This window comes from Elephantulus edwardii, unplaced genomic scaffold (genome assembly GCF_000299155.1).
Source record: "Elephantulus edwardii isolate Elephantulus edwardi_28Jun2011 unplaced genomic scaffold, EleEdw1.0 scaffold00133, whole genome shotgun sequence".
NCBI classification, from domain to species: domain Eukaryota; kingdom Metazoa; phylum Chordata; class Mammalia; order Macroscelidea; family Macroscelididae; genus Elephantulus; species Elephantulus edwardii.
The window spans coordinates 5,528,551-5,553,216 of record NW_006399883.1 but is presented as its reverse complement, the minus strand read 5'-3'; the positions used below and the strand labels follow the sequence as shown (position 1 = coordinate 5,553,216).

At 47.6% G+C, this 24,666-nt stretch overlaps 1 protein-coding gene across 2 annotated transcripts in view; it reads left to right on the top strand.

Annotated features, from left to right (window-relative positions):
- Positions 1-24,431, top strand: part of DIP2A (DIP2 disco-interacting protein 2 homolog A (Drosophila)) — a 150,183-nt gene extending 125,752 nt beyond the window's left edge. For both annotated transcript variants that reach the window (XM_006893921.1, XM_006893920.1), the window contains exons 23-38: positions 894-1,095; positions 2,483-2,592; positions 2,666-2,746; positions 5,801-5,924; positions 8,806-8,927; positions 9,058-9,169; positions 10,231-10,340; positions 10,778-10,908; positions 11,394-11,562; positions 12,880-13,050; positions 15,589-15,650; positions 16,387-16,444; positions 19,159-19,233; positions 22,414-22,588; positions 23,317-23,440; positions 24,179-24,431. In XM_006893921.1, coding sequence (XP_006893983.1) covers positions 894-1,095; positions 2,483-2,592; positions 2,666-2,746; positions 5,801-5,924; positions 8,806-8,927; positions 9,058-9,169; positions 10,231-10,340; positions 10,778-10,908; positions 11,394-11,562; positions 12,880-13,050; positions 15,589-15,650; positions 16,387-16,444; positions 19,159-19,233; positions 22,414-22,588; positions 23,317-23,440; positions 24,179-24,431 — 2,079 coding nt within the window. The remainder of the gene's footprint in view (positions 1-893; positions 1,096-2,482; positions 2,593-2,665; positions 2,747-5,800; positions 5,925-8,805; positions 8,928-9,057; positions 9,170-10,230; positions 10,341-10,777; positions 10,909-11,393; positions 11,563-12,879; positions 13,051-15,588; positions 15,651-16,386; positions 16,445-19,158; positions 19,234-22,413; positions 22,589-23,316; positions 23,441-24,178) is intronic.
- Positions 24,432-24,666: the final 235 nt, after the last annotated feature.

Below are 24,666 nucleotides of genomic sequence, written 5' to 3'. Positions count from 1 at the left end.
GGACAGACCTGTTTGTTCTCTTAGCAGTGCATGGTATAGTCAACACTCTTCTCCACCAGCACAGCTCAAAGGCGTCAACACTCCTCTCATCTGTAGTCAGTGTACATCTTTCTGATGCATAGCATGTAACTACGAAGCGTTGAAGAGTGTAAAACTTGCAGTGATGTGAACAAACCTTTAATGTACCATTCAGTAAGATTATGTTTTTAAAAATCTTAATATAAATAACAAGTAAAATGAAGTCATTTTTTAAGTGTATGTTTTGGTGAATTTTGACAGATAGAGCACCTGGGTAGCCACTGCCATTACCATGATAATGAAACCCTAGGATATTTTCATTATTCTGACATTTTGCCCTGACACTTTATAGTCACTTCCCAGCTCGACACTCACCCTGACCCAGTCCTTCTTCCCTCCACCCCCTCTGAGAACCCCTGACTGGCTTTTGTGTCTTTGCAGTTTGTTATTGTTGTTAGGTACCCTTTAGTTGGCTCCTCTTCTCTGGGGTAAACCTGGGAACCACAGGTGGGAACCTTGCCCTGTCCCACACTATCCCAACAGCCTCTGCCCTGTGCTGGCCCGTTGTAGTCATGGTGTAAGTCCAGCTCATTGATGGTCCTCTCTTTGATCCTCTGCCTTTCCCAGCATGATGGCTTTTCCAAGGACCAGCCCTCCTGACAACATGCCTGAAGTATGTGTGGCAGAGTTTCACCATCCTTGCTTAAATACAATAGCCCAGAACTGATTGTCCTCTGGAGCTTTTAAACTGTGATGTTTCTCTCCATGTAGGTACCACACCCTCCATAGCTTCTTACCATTTTGAGTTTGCCAGCAAGTCCTCAGCTTGGTCTTCAAATAGAAAATCAGCTTGTCTCCTGTGTTCTGCCCACCAGGCCATTGACAGCATCCACCAGGTTGGGGTGTACTGCCTGGCTCTGGTTCCTGCCAACACCTTGCCCAAGGCTCCTCTTGGTGGAATTCACATTTCTGAAACCAAACAACGCTTCCTGGAAGGAACTCTGCACCCGTGTAATGTGCTCATGTGCCCACACACCTGTGTTACAAACCTTCCCAAACCTCGTCAGAAACAGCCAGGTAAGCATTGCCTTACAGCATGTCCATACGTCTGTTCGCCGAGCTGACAGTAGGCTCTGTTGTAATTAGATAGGGATGTAGCATCAGACCACTAGCAGGACAGCCTATGTCTTTGAGGTTGAGAATCAAGAACTAGTACAGGTATGTCCTCACTAGACTTGCCACCACCTACCATTCTAATCCACACCAGGAGTACCTAATCCCTTTCTTTCTTTCTTTGGTAGTTTCTACTATTTATTATAAACCAAATGTAATAATGAAATCCCAGCACAATATATAGCTCAAGAGGCTAGCACATAGCTTCTTTTAGGGTAGAAACTATGGCCAGAATTAGACATGGGCTTCCAGAATTGAAATCTGTTGGCCACACTACTCTGTGGGCCGCTAACTTGGCCCGTGTTGAGGAGGCACGTTGGCACTGAGGCCATGGAGGAGACGCATTATGCCTGTCCCATAGCCGTGGAGGGCAAGGTGGATATGAGTCGAGACGTTTCAACACTTATTCCATCCTTGAGTTTTCACATTTAAGAATTAGGTTTGACTATAATATGCAATTATTCATTTCTTTAGTTACATTAATCTTTGTTGTTGTTACGTGCTGTCGATTCACTTGTGACTCATAGCGACCCTATGTACAACAGTCCTAAACTCTGCTCTGTCCTGTGCCAATCACACTGTCTCTGACACTCCCATCCCAATTATCCCAGTCACTGAATCAATCCACCTCATAGAGGGCCTTCCTCTCCTGCGCTGTCCCTCCACCCTCCCAAGCATGATGTCCCTCTCCAAGGACCTGTCCCTCCTTACAACATGTCCAAAGTATGTTAGACGAAGCCTCAGAATCCTTGCCTCCAAGGAGCAGCCTGGTTTAACCCTCTCCAGGATGAATCTGTTTTCATGGCAGTCCATGGTACATTCAATACTGTTCTCCAGCACCACAGCTCAAAGGCATCAATTCTCCTATCCTCCCTAGTCATTTTCCAACTCTGTGATGCATAACAAGTGATAGCAAAGACCATGGCCTGTATCAGACGCACCTTAGTTTCCAGAGTGACACCATTGCTCTTTAGTACCCTGGAGAGGTCCCTAACAGCAGACTTCCCCATTGCAAAAGTTTTTTTATTTCCTAGCTGCTGGTCCTTAGTGCATACTAATTTTGTTGACTATTGAATACATAGCTTCACTAAATAAAATGCATTTAATCAGGAAGATTTGATTTCATCATTTATATGTAAGATACAGTAATAGAACAGTGATGTCTGTCAGGAATCTGATGTGGCTGAAGTCAGTTCATACTCCCCTAGGTAAAAGTTGAGGGAAGGAAAGTCATGTGATGATTAGACATGAGAATCCACTTGGTTTTCATGGAAAATGTCTCCATTTCCAGAAGTTGGCCCGGCCTCTATGATCGTGGGGAACTTGGTTGCTGGAAAGAGGCTTGCTCAGGCCTCAGGGCGGGAGCTCGCCCACCTAGAAGACAGTGACCAGGCGAGGAAGGTAAGGTGCCTGAGCTCAGCACATGCCCGGCCCCTCAGGCAGGCGTGGCCGCTCACATATCCTCTCTCTGCAGTTCCTGTTCCTGGCGGATGTGCTGCAGTGGCGCGCCCACACCACCCCTGACCACCCACTCTTCCTGCTGCTGAATGCCAAGGTGAGCAGCTATCCTCCAACTCGGGCCACTCCAGGATCTGCATTCATGTCACATTTGAGGCCTCATCAGCCTTTTGGGCTGTGACTCTCCTTTCTGACCTTGTTTTCTCTGCCCACCTTTTCTCAGTAGACATTTTGAGTTTCATATGATTCACACAACTGGACTTCAATGATACTGCTTTTTAACAGGAAAATCTCACCTAAGAAGTTTTCATTTCAGAAATATATATTTGAGAAAACTCCCTGCTGTGGAATGGATTCTGACTCATAATGACCTTTTATGGGAATTCTGAAGCTGTAAATCTTAACAGGAGGAGACTGACCATCTTTCTCCCGCATAGCCGCTAGCGGATTCAAACCAACAGAGACAGCAGCCTTCTGGGTTAGCAGTGCAGCACACTACACACTAGGGCTCCTCAGTATGCATAATCTCAACATTAACGTAGCAAAGAAGCCCTCGTGGCCTAGTGCTAACAAGTTTCACTGTGAACCCAAAAGTTCGCAGTTTGAATTCACCAGTTGCACTCCAGGAGAAAGATGGGCACTCTTTTCCCATGCAAGTAAGTGCTTCTAAAGAACCGCTGGAAGGTAACTGTGGGTTGATTCCGACTTGATGGTACGCAACAAACTCAGCTGCCGTCAAGTTCGTTCTGACTCATTGCAATCTTCCACTGTGTTTCTGAGGCTGTAGATTGAAATGAGAAGAGACTACCTGTCTTTCTGTCGTAGAGCTATTGGTAATTCAAACCCCAGGAGATTCACAACTCACTATCTGAGCCATCAGAGTGTCCCTAATATATATAGAGATACTCTAAAATTTTTTTAACTAAAAGATGTTTATACCCATTGACATAGTTAAGGGTTTAGAGACCAAATGGTATGCAAAAATGAAGGATAGCCATGTGCATCACAATGGAGGACGACTAGGTCAGATTTTATCATTCCATAACTACCAAATTATCTTACAAAAACTGACATCACAAAATTATGGCTCAGTCAAGTTTACACAAGGTCTTAAATCATCTTAGACAGTGTTACTTTCCACTTCACCCCTCAGCTCTTACCCACATATGCGTAGTTAATGTGCAAAATAGTCAGTTAATAGTTTCTTTTAAAACTATGGTTATAAATTAAAAATGTTGGATATTAAGATAGTTGGTAAGTGAGAAGTAGGTTTATTTTGCAAAAATTAGGCAGTTGGACTTTCTGTATTTGTTTATAGGCTTAAAGGGACAAGTCCTTGTTGCACATTCTGCTGCAGATTTAGAAGACCCCTCTTTTATGGGTTTTGAGTACAGGGTACTGAGTATAATACTGTGCTAGGTGCCCTTAAAGAGATAAAGAGAGTAAGTTGTGATCCTCCTATCCAAGTTATGGCAAGATGATAGACTAGAAGCATAAAAAATTCAGTGACAGTAGAAATCACAAATCAGATATGCCCCGTGGCTGGTACAATGAAGGTCACATCTCCCTTGGAAAGTGCTAGTCCAGCCCCCAGTGCTGTCCATTCCTGGCCAGCATGTCTTCCCACAGATACAGTTATTGAGTATGTGCATGATGAACAACGATAACAAGGTAGGACGGCCTCGATCTTGTGGCCAAGAAAGCAAGTTCTGTAGAAGCAAATGCTTGTCCATCTGGTTCCCTCCTGTACCTGCAGCCCAGGAACACTCAGTGGTGAGCATTTGCTTTAAATGGGCTGAATTCTAAAGCATGGAGACAGCCAGTACTTAGTAAGTGGCCAAATGAGATCATTAGATCAATAAAGCAGATGTTGCAACAGTGACATGAACCAGCAGCCTAAAGTCTGCACGTTGAGAATGGGTGTACCACACAGAAGCTGCTCTGGTTGAGCAAAAGCCTCATTGGGTAGAGAGGCTCCAGCGCAGCCCCACTCATGTAACCAAGGGGCTGCGTGACTGGCGCCAGTGAGCAGGGAAGCTGTGACTCTGAATGGTACCCCTGGCACTCCTGGGTGGTGCTGAACAGAGAGGGTACACATGGTTTCTGACTACAGGTGATGTCTGAGCTGCAGAAGAGCAGGCAGTGAAGTGGAGCACGAGAGGCTGTAGGAGGTGGAGGTGGGAAGGAGGTGGAGGTGGGAGGCACTGACAGTGTTGGAACATGTGTGGTGACAGGACAGTGGTGCTGTGATGTGCAGAGGCAGCACCTACGGGACGTGATGACACCTTGGATGCAGGGTACAGGCTTGCATCCAGACATGGCTGAGTGGACAGATTCCCTATCACTGAGTACTGAGGAGCGCGAGAATGAAATCCCAGGCCAAAAGCCACAAACAGGATTATTTCCCTACAATTCTGAAGATAACTACTGCTAAGTGATTGGAATGAGTAAGACTGCTGAGTGTACAGTCCTTATCTGAATAAGAGGATTCTTCTGCCCTGGAGCATACACTTAGCAGATACAACAGATCATTTACACCATTCACAGATCTGTAAACACCAGGAAAAAAATCTAAACAAAACCATATGGAGAAGCAGGTAAGGCTTGAAACACGGGCTTCTCTGTACTGAGCATCTATTTACGGAAACTTGAAAGATGCTGTTCCATGTGTCACTTGTTATTCGTGCAAGTGTGGTTTGAGGACAGGGATCCCTGTTGGGGAGGGAGGAGATGGCATGGAGGTGGTCTACAGTTGGCTTCTGAATCTTTTTAAAAAAAAAAAAAAAAAGATGAAACAGTATGAACAAAGGTAATGAGAACCTGGATGTTTATTATGTGTCTTTATAATGCCTTTATATGTGAATTCATTTATTAAAAACCACAACGGTCCCCTTGGTACTTGTGACTGACGCTCCTAGGGCCCTGAGGGTGCGCCTCAGGAAATGCATTGTCATCCTTGGCAGATGTGAAAGAATTCCCTCTTGGGAATTGCATTAGAAAATACATACTTAGAAAACTGCCAGGCATGTTCCTGTGAGCACTGTACCATCCAGGTCCTGCTCCTCGGAGCTCAGAGTACATGGTGTGCACAGAGTACGTATGTGGACTCAGAGGAGAAGGTGAGATTTTGTACACATCTGTGTGCTCCCAGGGCACCGTGACCAGCACCGCGACTTGTGTCCAGCTGCACAAGAAGGCTGAGCGCGTGGCTGCCGCCTTGATGGAAAGGGGGAGACTCAGCATTGGGGACCACGTGGCCCTGGTCTATCCCCCAGGTAAGTCCCTTCAAGTGTCCCCTGTGGTTCCCTTCAACAGTGACCCCCACTGCCCCGCCCCTCCACACCATCTCCTCCTCTTTGCTTGGCCTCCCTTCCCTGTGCACCTTCACTTTCTCTGTGGATTCTTTGCTTTGCCTGTGGTTTACTGCCAGGAACCCCACTGGGCTTGCACACTGCGTCCTGCTACCCTGTGCTAATATAACTAGTCTTCTGCAATTTTAAGCTATATTTTAATGTTTCATTTAACTTTTACCCATAGACACTGACCCATGTATGTGATCTGAAATAATGTCCACTTGTGATTACATGCATGATTTTTTTTTTTAGTGCAGACTTTCTTTTCTTTTTTTCATCCGGCTCTGTTTTTCCTTTTCCCTCCTCTCTACACATGCATCAAGTGCACAGCCCCTTCCCCTGACAGCCCTTCTTCACTGTCTCATGTAAGTCATTCTCTACACCCAGGTGTGCCTCACATACACATGAATGTGCACACACAGTTGGTCAATGTGCTATGAAATTGAGGATGTCTCATATATACTTTCTTGAATCCCTTTTCTGTTTCACATCCACCTGATACTCTTCCAGCTTGCCTTATGTTGCTAAAGGGCGCAGTGAGTGTACACTGACCGGTGCTCCAGTCCCTGGAGCTGTGCTGGCCAGCATCTCCTCCATGTATGGCTGTCCTGTGATAGGACTTCTGTGAGAAGTGGCCATGGGTGGGTTATGTGCACACTCTCTTATTCTAATAAATAGTGTCACATTGTTTTCCAAAGGGACTGATGATGCACTTTAACTTTCCATCAACGGGGGAGGAGAAAACCCTTTAGCTACACTCTGATTGCCCTGTTTCCAGTTTTCTAGTTTTCCTGCCTCTGAGGCTTATATTTACTTTAGAAAAATGTTTAGACTTTTGGTGACATTCAGATGATTTTTTGTAAAAAAAAGCTTTTTGAGAAGTTATATTTTCTTTAGGCAAAAAGGAAGTAATTGCAGGTTTCTAAATTGCCCACTTTTTCATTTGCCCTTTTTCCTCCCTGTTTTAAAATTTTTTATAAGTTGTTTTTATTGGTTTTCATGTAGTCATTCATGTAACTGAGTAAGGTACGTATGAATGTTCCGAAGAGAAAGGAGAGGAAGGGCCAGAAATAGGGGGAAGGAGGCGGGGTGAAGTACAGGGAAGGTTCAGTGGGGCTTGGGTGATGTTTTAACGGAGCGCAGTGACTGGCAGTGAGGTCAGTGTGTTAGAGATGGTGAGATTGCCTCGGGATAGGGCATGGCTCACAGGTCACTAGGAGTCGTCGCTGACTCGATGGCACGTTTGCCAATTTGTCATTACACTGAGGGTGACCTCAGAGGATAGTTTTGGGTCAGGATTTAAATAGCATGTCAGGGGGGTCATCTCCGGGAGAGGGAGTTGTTCAGCTCTGTCTCACACCAGCCTACGTTCTCTGCCCTCTCTCTACTACATTTGCAGCTGTGTCTCTTTTTCACTGCATCTCTCAGAGGCATAACTGGCCCAGAACAATTCACTACACTCTTTGCTTCTTCTTTCTCAATAGTACCACACTTTTCTTTTCTGCCTCTGAATGTGCTCAGTTTAAGCCTGGGAGAATGGCAAAAAAATCCTCTCATTAGTACCCTGTATACCTACGTGCATATCCCTACCCCAAAGGTGCTGTTTACCTTAGTTATATTACTGGCAAGCTGTCCAGTCACTCTGTGGGGACCATGAATACTCCACATGTGTATAGTGACACATGACAGCTGCAGCAGGCCCAAGTGTGCCAGAGACGGCGAGGATTGTGCAGGATAGGACAGGATTCAGATCTGTCGTTCAGAGGGTTGCTGTGAGTCGTACTTGATGGCACCTAACAACAACAACAGCTACCCAGCCATTGTTAAACAGCTGCATAAGAATGGTGCCACTTCACCTCACATACTTTGGACATACTGCCAGGAGGAACCAGTCTTTGGGAAAAGATCATTCTTGTAAAGGTCAGCGAAAGAGAGGAAGATGTGACACTCACAGTGGGCTTGAGAATGTCAGAGGCCGTGAGGAAGGCACAGGACAGGGGAAGGCTCAGGGTGACTGTACGTTCTTATTGGCTGGACAGCACCTCACAACAACCTAGCCGTGTGATGAAAACCAAGCCAGTGGCTAGAAAAGCCACACCGAGTAACTCACCACAGCACAGGAGTCTTCTAGCCTTCAGTAAGTTTGAGCTATGTTTTTAAGAATTTGAGTTGCATTCTCTGCTCGCTCCTCATCTGTCTGGGTCTGTGTATTGTGGCTCTGATCAGAGCAGTTGGTAGTGACAGGCACCAGCTAGTTCTTCTGGCCTCAGGATAGATGGAGCTGTGGCTTATGAACGTGCTCATTGTGATGCCAGTTCACTGAACTGTTTAGTTATAGAACAGCAATCACTGAATTTTAGCAGCAGATCCTAAGAAGTATCTGTTACCTATGTTCTCTGTAAGTATATATTTGTGCACACATTTACTGTATGTGTACATATGTATAGAGACATTTCTATTCTGTGCCCACACATCTACTCACCTCTGACTACCTATCCATACACTTAATTTTATGTGACCACACATATATCTTTTGGCTGCTGTTGGTATTATCTAGTTCCCTTTTAAATTGAGATGTTATTGCTGTGGTGTAACATCGAGAGTCATCGCTCACATTATTTAACCATGACTTCTTATTATCATTACTATGACTTCTTTAACTCACATGTTTAACCATGACTGGCTTTCTTTTTGTCTTTTTATGTTTACACATTTCTCCTCACAAAAATGTCCTCGGTGACTTTACAAGCTCCTCAGTGCCAGAGAACCCTAGTTTGTTGATGCATTACTGTTGTTTCCCCAGGGGTGGACCTCATCGCTACTTTCTACGGCTGTCTGTACTGTGGCTGTGTGCCCGTCACTGTACGACCCCCACATCCTCAGAACCTGGCCACCACTCTGCCCACTGTCAAGATGATTGTGGAGGTACCTAAAGCGTGGCGGGACTCCTGCAGTGGGGCGCAGGGATGGCAGGGTGTCCAGGAGGGTGCGCTGACCTCCTCCCTTCCCCAGACCTCTGGTTTCACTCGGCCTGACACTGCTGTGCTCCCTGCAGGTCAGCAAGTCTGCATGCGTCCTCACCACGCAGGCCATCATGCGGCTGCTCAAGTCCAAGGAGGCCGCCGCCGCCGTGGACATCAGGACCTGGCCGACCATTTTAGACACAGGTACAAACCAGCCTGCACCTGCTAGCATGGCCTGATTTTCTTCTTGGTTGTAAGGATTGCAGTGTTGCCACCGAACAGTGAATGTTAAGTGAATGGGAAGAATGCTGCTAATATTTGGCCTCCTGTGACTGGAGCCTCCTTGGAACCAGATGGCATCATGGTGTGGTGTTTAGTTGAGTGATGTCCACATGACAGCAGGGTTTCCCAGTGTCCCTGCGTCACTGGGGTGCACCTGAACCCATTTCACCTGTGCTCCTGTGGTGGCCGTACCAGCTCTGCTCCTCTTATTCCCCCTCCTGCCTTCTTGAGGACACAGTCGCCTCTATATCCTCCACAATATCATTCCCTGTCATTGGCTAATGCTGCCATGCCCTTGCTTGTCCTGACTCTGAATGAGAAAAGCATGGTTTAGCCCCCAGTCGTTAAGGCATCCAGCCCAACATCACTCCTTGGCCGCCCAACTACACTCACCATACAAGCATCTAGCAAGTAGACAGGCTCTCTCTCCTCACTGTGCCCAGCAGGCCAATGTCCTGGCACCATAGGGCACCTCTGACACACTGAGGCTGAGCCCTAATGCTGCTACCAGGCCCAGCGCTGACACTGGCTGCTGTTGTAGGGCAAAGTTGGCCAACTGGAAACGATTCCCAGGAGGTTTTCTTGCTGTTCCTGTGTAGGGAATGATGCTTGCCCCCACCAAACCTTGATGTCTTCAATTCGTTAGTTCCTGGAATGGCAGTCTGTTGCCTTAGAGCTCATAGGAGAACCATATCCTGGGGGTTTTTATGAGACGCTGCCCTGAGAACCCTATACTGGCCATTCTTGATGTGGTTGGGGATCCTGGGTCAACCATGGCTCTGTGAATTTGGGCACGCCTCTCATTCTCTCAGTTGGAAGCCAAGGCATCCCTGCCCAGACCTTCTAACCCCCCTCACCGACCGCCGTCTGCCATTGTGGTCCCTTGCATGGTCCTGTTGGGCCCAGGCATGCTTTATCTTCTGCCTTTGAAAGCCGAAAGTTTTATGCGTCATAATACATGTCTTCATGCTCTTTCCTGACAGATGACATTCCAAAAAAGAAGGTAGCCAGTATCTTCAGGCCTCCGTCCCCGGACGTGCTTGCTTACTTGGACTTCAGTGTGTCCACCACAGGGATCCTAGCAGGTGTAAAGGTGGGTTTCTCTAGCTGTGGTTGCTGGGAAGTAGATGGAACGATAGTACTGCCTCGTAGTTTGTGTTAAATAACACTAGGTTTTGTGGGAGGTGAGCCTGATAAAGGTGCATGTGCTGTGTCTTGCATTAGTGTCTAAAATTTCTGATTTAAGGCTACTGGCCTCAAGGAGAGAGGCTGTCTTTCATGAAGCCATTTTCTTACTCAGAGCCCAGTGCTCAGTGAAAAACTTAATACCCTGAAATTTGATTTTGAAGTTTTTAGCATGTCAAGATCTGGGTGTTGACAATAAGTCGTAAGGGATTTGAGCAATTCTCAAAGTCAGAGCTAAGTGTGCTGAGCCGTCAGTGTTCTGTGGGATGTTCGGAGCTTCCCTCCTGTCTGGTTTGTGGTGGAGTTTGTATGCTGCATTAAGTGGGCCTTTTGTTCTGTCCTGAGATGTCACACGCAGCCACCAGTGCTTTGTGCCGCTCCATAAAGCTGCAATGTGAGCTGTACCCCTCGCGCCAGATCGCCATTTGCCTTGACCCCTACTGTGGCCTGGGCTTCGCCTTGTGGTGCCTGTGCAGGTGAGCGCCCCTCTGTAGGTGCGTGCGTCCGTGCAGGTGGGTGGCACCCTGTGATGGGCTCGCCCTGTGGTGCCTGTGCAGGTGGGTATTCCTGTGAAAGTGGGCATCGCCCTGCAGTGGCCTCCCCCGTGTGGTGTCGCTGTGTGTGAAAACACCTGTGCAGGTGGGCACACCCCATGGTGGCCTCCACCTTGGTGTCTGTGCCAAGTGGACACTCCCGTGCAATCGGTCGCATAGTGGGCACTGTATGGGTAGAGGACACTGATGATGCGGGCACGTCTTTGAGGTAGGTAAAGCCTAGGATTCTGAATAAGAAATGAAATTGAGTGAGATAGCCATTGTGAGAATTAAGAAGTGGAGGTGCATCTTTCAGGGTGGACATCCTTTGTCCCCACATAATGGGCAGCGTCCCTGTGCCCATGTTGTGACTGGGGCGTGTGGGAGTGCCGTGTGTCTGATCCAGCTCCTTTGTCTGTTTATTGTAGTGTCTACTCAGGACACCAGTCTGTCCTGGTGCCTCCCCTTGAGCTGGAGAGCAACGTGTCACTCTGGCTGTCGGCAGTCAGCCAGTACAAGGCCCGAGTCACCTTCTGTTCATACTCGGTGATGGAGATGTGCACCAAGGGCCTGGGTACACAGACAGGTGCCCTCAGGGTGAGTGGGAACGAGGGGAGCGGTGAGGGTCCCAGGGTGCCAGTGCACAGCCACAGGGTGAGGGGTGATGGAGTGACTGCTCCTGGCTATGGAGGCTGGGAGTTGAGAGGTCATAGAGTGGACACGGGCTATGGGGGCGTGGTGACTTGACGGCTCTGTAAAGTGACGGTGGGATCATGCGGTGACTATGATGCACATCCCTATATTAGGCCTTGGGGTTAGTGCACATCTGGGGGCCTCGTGGCTTTGTGCATCCTGATGCCTCCCTGCAACGCCTTGTGTCTCTTCCCCTCCTTTTCGGGAAGAGGTTCTGCAGGAGCTCTTAATAGGCCCCACGCCTGGACCCTGAGAAGCTTTAAAAGAATTGACTGCCAAAGCTCTTCCCTGGGTTTTGTTATAATTAGAGGAGCCACTTTTCCTGTTCTGAGCTTCCTCCTCCAGACCCTGTTGTGCCCACTCGTGCCTCTGCTAAGGGTGGGCTGTATTTACATCCTTCCCAGATTGTGCAGGACCCAGGGAGAGAAAGTGAAGGAAGGGGAAGGGGGGCTCATTATGGACAGCCTGTGGGACAGCCATGGGGTGGGGCTCCTACACCAACTGAGGGGAAGGAAGCAAGTACGAGACACAGGCCTTTGGCTTGAAGGGCCGGAGGCAGCATGGTCAGTGGTAACACGTCTCGATGAACAATCCAGGGATTCCATGAAGATGACGGTGGTGGAGACATACAGGCTACAGTGGAAGGTAGACGGGTAGACTGGTGGGCGTTATTGGGTCCCAGAGGGGCCATGGAGTGTTTACCTCAGAGGGAATCACTGAAAGTGGGAGCCACAGAGAAGTGTTGGAGAGGAGATGGGGAAGGTGGAACCAGGAGACTACAGCTTGAGAGACTGAAGAGAGTCGCTGTGTCAACTGGCCAGCAGCCTCTGGGAGGATGTTGTCCTTATCTCTGCCCTTTTTTACGCGTGTGAGACGGGACACAGAAGATCCAGAGATCCTCCTGAAATCTCTCAGCCAATAGTGAGGTCCCTGTAGGGCCCCACACAGAGGGAGCAGCAGGGACCTCGCCCCTCCAGGCACTCTCCTGGGTCTCTAAGGGTCTAGGATCGAACAGACAAGAGCATCGAGAGGCGTCCGACATGGAAGAGGGCAGAGTTAGTGACCCTTAGAATTCACCTGAAACCACAGGGGCCAAGAGAGGAGAGAGCTTTGTTTCGAGCGAGGCCTGACCTGGACCACATGTGAAATTCCATCCAGAAGCTCCCAGCTGGGTCCCTGCTGCCTTCACCCCACATGGATCTGACTGCTGCCTCTCCACAGATGCGGGGGGTGAACCTGTCCTGCGTACGGACCTGCATGGTGGTGGCAGAGGAGCGACCTCGCATCACCCTGACTCAGTCCTTCTCCAAGCTGTTCAAAGACCTGGGCTTGTCGGCGCGCGCCGTGAGCACCACGTTTGGGTGCAGGGTCAACGTGGCCATCTGCTTACAGGTGAGGGTCTGCCAGCTTTGAACGGTGGGGCACCACGTCCGTGTGGTTAATGGACGGTTTTCTCATAACCCGGCAAGAAGTGTGGACCGTGCTCCTTAGTACTGCCCCGTCTGATTCTTCTCATGAGCTTTTGACGATACATCTACAAATGACATTACAACTGAGCACAGTAAGGGCTTTGTTTTGAAAAGTATTCTTACAGCTGAACAAAGGCTTATTTGGAGAAAAAGGAATTGCTTTTGAATATTGACTCTTAGCTTTTTATAAAAATACTTGAGTTGGCTATAATATGCAGCTAATTTTTTTTTTAAATTTAGGTTGTTTATTTTTCATTTCAATGAACATCTACAGAGATTTTGGGATTCCATTCATTCATTGTTGCACCCTTCTCCCCGCACAAACCCCTTCCCCCTCCCCCCCATTTGCTCCTCTCCTTGAAAAGCAAAAGAAAAACTCCCTCATTGGTACACACTCCCCGCCCCGCACCTCCCCAAACCCCACCCCCTACCCCTAAATATAATCCACTCTGCAACCCTCATTGCATACTCCTACGATAAAAATAATGCCCTAAAATATAATACTTTTAGACAGCTAATTTTTAAAAGCAAGAAAAGTCTATTTTACTATTCTGTGTACACCTCCAGAAATTTCCATTAGACACGTCAATAAATGTGATGATTTTTATTGCTACAAATTGTCTTTTGAAGCCTTGAAGGATTTTACTTACTGACAGGAAGCTGAGTTTTAGTGGCCAGGTTCCTGGCCTGCTTTTCGGATTTTGTATGGGTATCTTAATTCTTACCTTCCTAAAGCCAAATGGCTTGGGTGAGGGAAATTGAATTTGTTCAAATTTGTATTCAAATTTTGTAAATAAACTTGTAGAAAATAAAAAAAAAACAACCCAAAACAGCCCACCCCAAAACAAACCAAAAAAAGAAATGAAGAGGATGGCACAGGTCAGGGCATAGATCTGCTGCGTGAATTTGGGTCATAATTGATTCACTGACACGTAACAACAATGCGTAGGATGTTGATCTTTATATTTCCATTTAATTTTTTATAACTTCTTATTTTCCTAGATTCGTAATTTATATATCCCATTTTCCAACTGTTAATGAGTATTTGTAACAGTTAAAAAACCACCCCAAAACCCATTGGCTTGTTAGAGAATTCCCCATTGAATGCCTTTTACCAACTAAGAGTCATTGGGGAGAAGGCGTATGGAGCCAGCACCATGCAGGGCAGAGCTCAGGGCTGGGGCAGTTTCTCAGGTTCAGTGTCTGACCAGCTTCATTTTTCCCTAGAGGCCCTGCTGCCCCTGACCATCATGTGACAGGCTGGGGCACGAGGCAGGTCCTGACCACAGAAACTGTATTTTTTAGAGCAGCAGCATCCTGTGTCCCTGTCATTGCTGTGATGCCCTTTGACTTAAAGAGAACCTGTTTCTGCACTGGGCAAGGCCTCTTACTGAATCCTAGAATGTCCCTTCCAGGCCGAGACGGTGTGACTGGGCCCCAGGAGCTGCCATGTGCCCCTCACCCACCACAGTGCCAGCCGAAAGCTTGTGCTGTGCTTCAGTCTGTTTTGTTTGTCATGTGAGCACCATAGGCGGGGCATACGGAGTTAGAGGCAGGGTTGCAAGAGTATAGCTGGACCGCGTTTGTTCTTTCAGAGAAGTGATGCATTTTGTTCTCTCTCACTGTGTTTCTCGTGTTCCTGCTGCCTTCTGTCTGTGTCTCCTCGTGGCTGTCTCCTCTCTGTCCCCACTCTGCTGACCTCCCTTACCTCTGTCAGCCAAACAGGCTGGGGAAGCTGGCTGAGCAGGTAGGACCTCACGTGTGCCCGCCTCCCACCCCCGCTCCGGATAATCCAGTGCCGCTTTTGCTGTCTTACTTTGCTTATAGTCAATGTTATTTAAATGTTGTAGTAGCTCCTTTCAGCCACATTTAAGAGTAAAACTTTCAAGAACATAATGTCTGCTGCTTTACCTTGAGAAGAAAGGCTCTGTTTAACTTCAGTGTAGGAAGTGGGGTTTGTCTTAATTCACAGGAGGCACAGTTATGCTGAATGAGGTTTTATAAAAGGATGTCAATGTCTTTTTGTTTAAATATTCCTTACTTAGTAATATGGAACCTGGTGCTCTTTGTAAAGAACTATAAATTAGGAATTGAGAGCTGTTTTTCTTCATCTCTGAGAACCTCTCAGCCATCCTTAGTCCTTACAGAACCAGGGTGGGTGGTACCAAACCATCTGACCTTAGACAGCGGGTGAAAATACTTCCTAGAACCCAGCACAAGTCCTTTTCCTCATAGTCTAGAGCTCAGTGGGGCTAGAATGCCACTAGAGGGGAACTTTTCCTCTTGTACTGTTGATGCGTTCATCCGTTGTCATCATGCACTATTCCCTGACCATGAACCCTTTGGGGCAGAGCCCACCGTAGCTGCAGGTCTCAGGACAGCTAGACTGTGAGCCTAGAGGCTGTGGTTCAGGGTTGATGGGCAAGCCCCTAGTGGAACTCACTCTGTTCTTTCCTCCCAGGGCACAGCTGGCCCAGACCCGACCACAGTCTACGTGGACATGAGGGCACTGCGTCATGACAGGTATCCACACCCCCCTGGGTGAGCCCCCTTCTTATCACGTGGTCTGTACTGCCTGGGCCCTGTGGGCAGGATGCTGACCCAGAGTGGAGAGACCACCATAAGGAGAAGTGGAAGAGCCTGTGTCCCCATGACTCCATGCATGTCCCCATAACCAAGGAGTAGCAGTGGTAAATCATTGGACACACAGCTTTCCATGGGAAACGGTGGAAGACAAGTAAGCCAGTGAATACCAAGGCAGTCCCGTATGGATTGGCCTTATCTCTGAACAGGGACCGTGCAGCTTGATGGACCAGTATGATTGTGTTCAGATGTTACTCAGGGCACCGCAGCTTTGAGGCTCAGATTCCAACTTTGAAGTCTCAGATGTGGCCTCACTGCAGCTCAACCTAACTATGAATGGGCTGGTGGGGCAGCAAGTATTAGGTGCATAGAGGAACCAGAGGGCACAAAACTCATCTCCCTCCACAGCCTTGGGCTAGGTCAGCTGAGTAGGGAACACTGGCGGTGTGCAGCAGATGCCAGTAGTGACCAGTGATCTGCAGGCTGTGGCCTGTTCTGCATGACGCCCATAGCAGGTGCCCACAGTAGTCATGGTGAGTCATTTGACCAGCTGTTGTCCTTCCACTGTCGGCAGACAGGCAGACGTGATCATCAGTTCTAGTTGTTGCATGGTCTGTCAGGAATGACCCTCTGTGTGATGTGCTTACTTGGCCATTTTTTCCTTTCTTAATTCCAGGGTGCGTTTGGTAGAACGGGGCTCTCCACACAGCCTGCCACTGATGGAGTCTGGAAAGGTAGGAGAAGCTCAGACCTGCATTCCGCATTGTTTTTCACTCCTTTTTGTCTCTAACATCAGCTGTGGAAAGTGCGGGGGCCACAGGTGCTCTCACATACATTAGTGACATGTAGCTGGAATAGACTGGGCACAAGCATAGCCTCCTTTCCCTCTCCCTTCAGAAACATAGAAATGACAGCTAAGTCTGTGTGTCCATACCAGAGCTCAGAACCAAGCAAGGGAGAAAACAAGGCAAAGGAGGATGATAGAATGTGAAGTTTTGTATAAACCCAGCAGGAATTCACAAGGGAGATGAGAGAGAAGTTTGGGCAGAAGTAAGTTGAGAATTCACAGTATTGAAGACAGACAGAGAGGTGGAGGGTGTGGGGTGCACTGTGCCCTGAGCAGCGCCTGTGCACATCGCCACACATCTGTTAGAAACATTTAAGAGGGGTCTGGTGAGTGTGCACCACATTTTTGTCATACTACAAGGACATAGTTTGCACAAGTTAAGTGGATAGAGTAAAGGCATTGTATGATACCAACTGCTACATCTACCTCAGTATAGCAGTCTGAGTTTCACACCCCCATAACTCAAAGGCATCAATCCTTCTTTTGTCATCCTTAGTCATTGTCCAGCTCTCTGATGCGTAGCAAGTAATTGTGAAGAGCAGGCGCACCTTAGTCTTTATAAGGACTTCATTGCTCTTTAGCACTCTGGAGAGGTCTGTGACAGCAGATTTTCCTAATACGATTTGTCTTTTGATTACCTGACTACTGGTGTGAAGAGTTGATTGTGTAGCCAAGCAAGTCTCTTCTTCGTCTATGTACAACAGAGCACGCTTAGGTTAGACTAGCAGATACGGCACCTAAGGCTGAGCCCTTGAATTGGGAAATACACAAAGGAGGAGAAATAATTGCAAGCAGACACTAACAATTGGAACGTGGAACGTGAGAAGTATGAATGTAGGAAAATTGGAGATTGTTGAACAAGAAACGGAATGCATAAATATTTGCCATATCCTCACCAAAATGACCAAGTAAACTCTGGAAACCAGAGGACACTTACTACCAGAAGTGGTATGTGGTGAAGGTGCAACAGGCTGCACAAGCTCGGGGCCAAGGAGGAGGCACTTGGCTCAGCACAGAGGGTTGAAGACAGTGGTAGCTCGGCTTGAGCAGTCATTTGTCGGTGCCAGTCCCATTAAAGACTCTCAGGACAGGGACCGTCTACATCACTCACTGCTTGTTCCCACCACCTGTCCCAACAGTGCCTGGCAGAGTAGGGACTCAGCAAACATTTTCCAAATGCAAGAACACGTGAATGAGTGAATAAATGATTAAGGGGATAAGTGAGTGAAAGATTGTGTGGACACATTGGTACAACAGAGATCTTAGCTGTGCAAGAAGGTGTTGGCAAGTTCACCAACCATATGCCCTTTCTCTGAAAGTCAATCTAAGAAATCAGCTGAGACAGGAATTATGAATGAATCAAGAACAGACATGGTCCCTAAACAACCCAGTGCTAACAGACTTCTATTATTGTTTTGTTGTTTGTAGAGCTCACACTCCACAAAGTTTTGCATTACTTTTTTTGTAAACTTAAACTCATTTCCCCTGTATCCTTAAGCCTCAAGCAAGTCTTCTCTCATGTCTGATTGTACCATTATTTTTTTTCATTTTTATTAACTTTAATAAAAATTTGCAGAGATTTTGGATTTCCATTCATTCATTGCTGCACTTTTTTCCCTGCTCCCCCCCCCCAAGTTGGCTCCTCTCTTTGTAAAGAAAAAAATTCCTTCATTGGTATACCATTCCCACCACCCCACCTCGCCGCCCCTGCACCAAGTACACTTCTCTATGCAACCTTTTCTGGACTCCTGTGCTAACCATAATATTCAATCATCTTTTAATTGTCCCATGTCTTAGACTTTTCCCTTTCCACAGTGTGCTATTACAGATAACTTGGGCTTGATTTTTCTTCCGGAGAGAGAACTTTGGCTTTAGTGGGGCACATGGGGAGAAGGTCACAGAGGCTGCACCGGTGTCCACGAAGGTAGGGTAGTGCCAGCAGGACAGGGCACAGAGAGGACATAGCAGCGGATGGAAAAGGGTCTGGCACAGACCCATGTGTTGCCCTAAGAGCAGCCTTCTGCCCTCCTTCCACCCTCCTGTGACTCCTGATCTGTCCTCACACCTGCAAACAATGCACAGGCAATCAGGCTCAGTGTAGCTCAGGGGATCTGATAACAAGCTCTACAGGAACTGAGGCGTTTTTCCTCGAGTGTTCTCTGTGACACTGGACAAGTGCAAGGCACAGGGCAGAAAATGGTGACTTCTGTCCCTTGGAATCAGCACGGGCTAGGCTGCCAGCAGGCTGGTCTTCTCGCTGCCAAGGATGACTAGAGTGAGGCTCAGTGGAGTCACAGGGCCGACTGAGAGCCTGCAGCAGGGTCTCTGCTCTCAGCAGCCCTGAACGTGGAGTCCTCACATGGAGTGGTGAGCAGATTGCAGTGTATTCTGGAGACAGTAAGAGCTTAATGTAGACCCTTTCATACACCTGTGTGAAATGATAGGGTCAATTCTTAGAAACTGCAGTGGTTTTCCTCTGGTTCTGCTTTCTTTTTTAATTTAATGTCTCCTGTTTCTTCAAAAATTAAGTAAAATTTAAAAAAAAGTAATCAGAAGTGCACACTGTGTTTTCTTTAATATGGGACTCAATTTTCTTGGCAGATCCTCCCAGGAGTGAAGGTCATTATTGCACATACTGAAACCAAAGGGCCTCTCGGAGACTCACACCTGGGAGAGGTGAGTACTGCTGGGGTTCAGGCGAGGGTGGAGGGTTGGGGAGGCTGTTAGTAAGGGAAGGTGTAAAAAGAGCAAGGGCCACCTGGGGATGGCTGTATCTGACCTTTACCAACTTCACAAAGGGGATCTCTCTCTCTCAACAGCATTAACACGACAAAACCAATTCCCATGCTCTGCTGGGGAAGGAGGGACAATCTTCTCCTGTACCAGTCAGATCTGATTTGATGGTACACGCACACAAAAATTAAAAAAAAACAACAAACCAATTCCCATGAGGTCAGACATGTCCCCACACTCCCATACCTCTTTCTACTCATCCAGTCTTACTGCTTTGCTGGGTCCAAAATCCAATGTGATAGCTCACAGAATACACAGAACCATATTGGAGAAGTAAAAATGCTTTCATTCAGGTTAGTAACAGAATATCACTTCTGAAATGTGCTCATGCACATCTCAGCCTTGAGCCTTGTGGCTTCAGGCTGTTACAGAGTTCTCAATCCTGCCAATATTGGCTGTCCTTCCTCTGCCCTGGTCCTCCAGCAAACTTGAACAAAGGCTCTTAGCTCTGGTTCAGTGGCATAGCAGTCCCATGGTGCGCCCTTTCTCACCTCAGGTCACTGGTTCTCTGCTGGGCTGCTACAACTCCCATCGACCCTAGCAGACTGACACAAGTCCTGAAAGGCACATTACATTCTCCTATTGCTGTTGCTGCTGCTTTGCTGGTGATGAGATTTCTCTTTCTGCTGCTGGAACCATTCACTTTAATGGCAAGACTATCCAGTCCCCTTGCAGATAGTCTGACAGGCCCTCACATATTCCCGCCCATGCACATGGGAAAGTAAAATTCAATGGCTAGCAAAGTCGTTTTGAACACTAAATACTCTTCACAACACAAGGGGTCATGTACCTCTACTTTTCATCTTCACCTTTCTGCACAGATATAGGATTTCTTGGCCATTTGGAAATCTGCTAGAAGCTGATTTTCCCTTTTGCTAACATGCGCACCTACTACCATATTATTTTAGGACCTTTTCCTCCCGCCCCTCCCTCAAGGAATCCTGTGTATCTCCATAGCCTGTGCCTTCGTTGCCAACTGAGAACCCCAGGCTGTTAGGTCTCTGGGTCTAGAGATGCCGATCAGGAACAGGTGACAGGGAGATCAAGGAGGGAATGGCCACACACCTCTGGCTGTTCTAAAAGAGCAGTTCCTAGCCAAGCCAGGCACCTACCCCGAGCAGGCTGTGGGGAAGGGCCAGTACTTGACAGGAAGGGCAGAGAGTGTGGGACGTGAGTGCTGGTGTGAGGGCCCCTCATATAGTCAGCCAGCATTGTCCAGACAAGTGCTGTCTGGGAGATGGTCCTGGTGTTTGAGCAGAAGAGGAGACCGTCCCTAGTCTATCATGATCTTGTCTTTTAGGAGAGACTGCCCTTGTGAGGGCCTAGGCTTTAGGGTAGCAGATGCCATTCTCTGCCTTGGGCTATCTCTTTGTGGTGTTTCTTGTTTGGTTTTTTTTAATCTGAGCCTCATTTTTAAAAAATCTATTTAAAAAATTTATTTTATACTGGTTTCGTTACAAAGTTCATATACATTGTTTTTCACTGCAGATCTTTCCCATTTCCTTTAATCACCCCTCCCTCCACCCATAATATTATGCGACCCTATCATTACAACCCCCACCCCCTGCCCATCCTCAGCCCTCTGCTCCCACCCTCCCCACCTTGAATCCTCATACCCATTCTATAATAATCTTATAAGGTATTTGTCCTTATGGGATGGAGATACTTCACTTAGCATAATGAGCTATTTAAAAAAACTTTATCATTAATTTCAATGAAAATTTACAGAGACTTTGGATTTCCATTCATTCATTGTTGCACTTTTCTCCACTCCCAACCTTCCCCACCAGTACACTCCCCTCTTTGAAAAGTAAAAAAAAAATTCTTTCATTGTTTTACAATCCCTCCCCCCAGGTTCACTCCACTATGCAGCCTTGGCTCTGGACTCCCGTCATGACAAAATTACCTAATCCCATATCCCTTTTAAGCAGTTTTCTCCCTCATCTGTTTCAATGAAGTATACATTATTTATCCCATCTTTCTCAGTCTCCCCCCAACCCCAAGGTCAGTCCTGTTTTACAACAGTGGCACTATGCAGTATTTGTCCTTTTGTGACTAAGATACTTCATTCAGCATAATGTCCTCCAGGGTCCCATTTTGAATAATATTGCATGAGTTCCTTGTTTTTTCAGTGCAGCGTAGTATTCCATTGTGTGAATGATATACCACAGTTCTCTATCCATTCGTTTGTTGACGGGCACTTAGGTTGTTTCCAACTCCTTACTATTGTGAACAAAGCTGCGATAAACATGGGTGTGCATATATCTGCTTGGATGTCAGTTGTGGTCTCTTTGGGGTATATTCCCAGTAGTGGAATTGCTGGGTCAAATGGTATCTCTATTTGCAACTTTTTGAGAAAGCGCCATACCACCTTCCACAGTGGTTGCACCATTTTACACTCCCACCAACAGTGAATAAAGGTTCCAGTTTCTCCACAACCTTGTCAGCATATGTTGCTTGCTGTTCTGTTTAATTTTGCTATTCTTACTGGGGTGAGATGATATAGTTGTTTTGGGCTATGCTTTTTAAAGATACTCAAGAGGATCCTGGGACTCTTACCTCTGCAGAGCTGTAGCTGAGGACCAGTCTAAATCGTTCTTAAAATTTCCAGGGGCACATCTGTCGGTGTGTGGTCATGGTCCTGTGGTCTGCATGCTCACACCTGTGTGCTCCACAGATGCAGGCTGGTGTCCTGATGTCCTTGTCATGACATGACTCTACATGGCTACCCATTCTTCAAGGGATCCCATTAGTGTAATGAGTGAGCATCTAGTTGGTTCCCTACTTTTTCTTAATTATGACCAACTGGATGTATGACAGAGACCTACAAGTGGTCAGTCCTCCGCTAAAGGACGGAGAACTTAAGGAAATGAAAGTTATTTCTTTAACCTGTAAAATAGCTTCCCAGAGAAGAGATGCTGAAAATAATCCCCATGCTGCACTCCTGCTCTCAGAATGGAATTGTTCATAGCAGGTTTCCTGAGAGTTGTTCTTCAGTAGGGCCTCAAACTGCCAGAAAGTGGCATGTTCATGACACATGATGTCCTGTCCCCTTGGCCCCAGATCTGGGTGAGCAGTCCCCACAATGCCACTGGGTACTACACAGTCTATGGGGAAGAGGCCCTGCATGCAGACCACTTCAGTGCCCGCCTGAGCTTTGGAGACACCCAGACCATCTGGGCCAGGACCGGATACCTTGGCTTCCTCCGGAGGACGGAGCTCACAGATGCCAGTGGAGGTGAGTGACTTGGTGACTGCTCTGTGGTGCATGGATGTGTCCAGAGTAGAGAGACACGCTGCCCACAGCCCTGTGGAGGGCTTGCTGTTACCTGTGGGCTCACCTTGCTGTTTGCTTTCGTGGTCCATGTCTTTGGGTGTGCAGGGTTGACAGACTCTAATACCTCCCTCTGTGGCTTTTCCTGGTTGTTCTTTGAGATAGGTTAACATGGTTTCCCAGTGGACGCCACCCATCCTAGAAGTGCATTTTGCTGACTTGATATCCACCAAAACGGCTGTATTTATTTAACTAGTGTGATCACTCTCTCCATGATCAACTCAGATGTTTAGTTCATGTCTGAGGGACCTGGGTGGCGTTGGCAGCTAACTGGATCCAATCAGGACTTTCAGCCCCTGCAAATACAGTTTCTACCCAGGATAAGAAGAATTATTCCTGGGCAGAAAACATTATATAAAAAATAATATATTTTAAAAAGTAAATATGCATTCATATGTGGCCAGAGCTTATTACTGTGGTGGTTGCCTGTGGAGATAATGGAGTAAAGCATTAATGACTACAGAGTTAAGGACAGCACCACAGTGAAATCATCCCATGATGTGGAGTCCGGTGATTCTCAGCCGGCCAGCTCTTGGCTTGAGGGAGTGTGAGGGGTGGCTAGCACAGAGCGCTGGGAAGGTTAGGTGGCGGGTCCCCCTGACTTCCGCACGTCTGACTGTGTGCTCTCGCAGAGCGGCATGATGCACTCTATGTTGTCGGATCCTTGGACGAGACACTTGAGCTGAGAGGCATGCGCTACCACCCCATTGACATTGAGACCTCCGTGATCCGGGCGCACAGAAGCATCGCCGAGTGGTGAGGGCGCAGGGCTCTGGGGTGGTGCTGGGCAGTACGCTCTGGGAGGGGCACCAGTGCTCAGGCCCACACTCAACACTGGGGCCTGACGCCCCAGGGCCATGACAACAGCCCCAACACAGGCTGCAAAGCACACTGCCTCTGATGGTTAGAGCTGCATCTTTTTCCTTAATTAGTGTTAAAACCAGAAACTGTCTCCAGATGTACAGGCAAAATGTAAGGTAGCTGTATTTCTAATCCTGAAATGTGTCTGCTTCCATTGTGAATTTCTAGGTTTAAATGATTGTGATTCAGGGCATAAACAGCTATCACATTAAGTCATACTCTTAGATTCCTAGGGAGAACTTTAATAAAATAAATACTTTTATGTTGTTGTTGTTCTTGTTGTGTACCATTGAATCAGAACTGATGCACAGTTGACCCTCCAGCAGGTTTTCAGAGGCAGTTATTTGCATAAGAGGAGATTGTCCATCCTTCCCCCACAGAGCAGTTGGTGGCCTCGAACCTTGGGCCTTTGGGATTGCAGTACAGCTTCTTGCCACTAGGCTACCAGAGCTCCCTATATCCTATAGAACACATTTAATCTAACTTTTAAGTAGTAAGTTGCTAGGGAGGAGTATAATGTTAATGATCATCCTGTCTTTTCACCGCTCTGTCATTTGGTACCCAATCCTGTGTGTCCATGGTCCCGCGCAGCCGTGCTGCCCCCTCTGATGGCATCTGTGTCTTCACCCGCAGCGCCGTCTTCACATGGACCAACCTGCTGGTGGTGGTGGTGGAGCTGGAGGGCCTGGAGCAGGACGCGCTGGATCTGGTGGCCCTGGTGACCAACGTGGTGCTGGAGGAGCACTACCTGGTCGTGGGTGTGGTGGTCATCGTGGACCCGGGAGTGATCCCCATCAACTCAAGGGGTGAGAAGCAGCGCATGCACCTGAGGGATGGCTTCCTGGCTGACCAGCTGGACCCCATCTACGTGGCCTACAACATGTGAGACAGCACACATCCAAGAAGAGGGCGCCAGAATGCGAAACGTCACAGCTACCGGAAGCCACACTTTGGAGCAATGAAAGCAGCCGCGAATAGTAACAGATGGACATGCCGCTGTGTCTCCTGCCACCAGGGGAGGGGGCGAGAGTTCACAGAATGCTGTCGTTCCCTTTGCTCTTACAGGTCTGTCCCCACCGATCCCAAAATCTCATCCTGGAAAGCATATCTTGAACTTACTT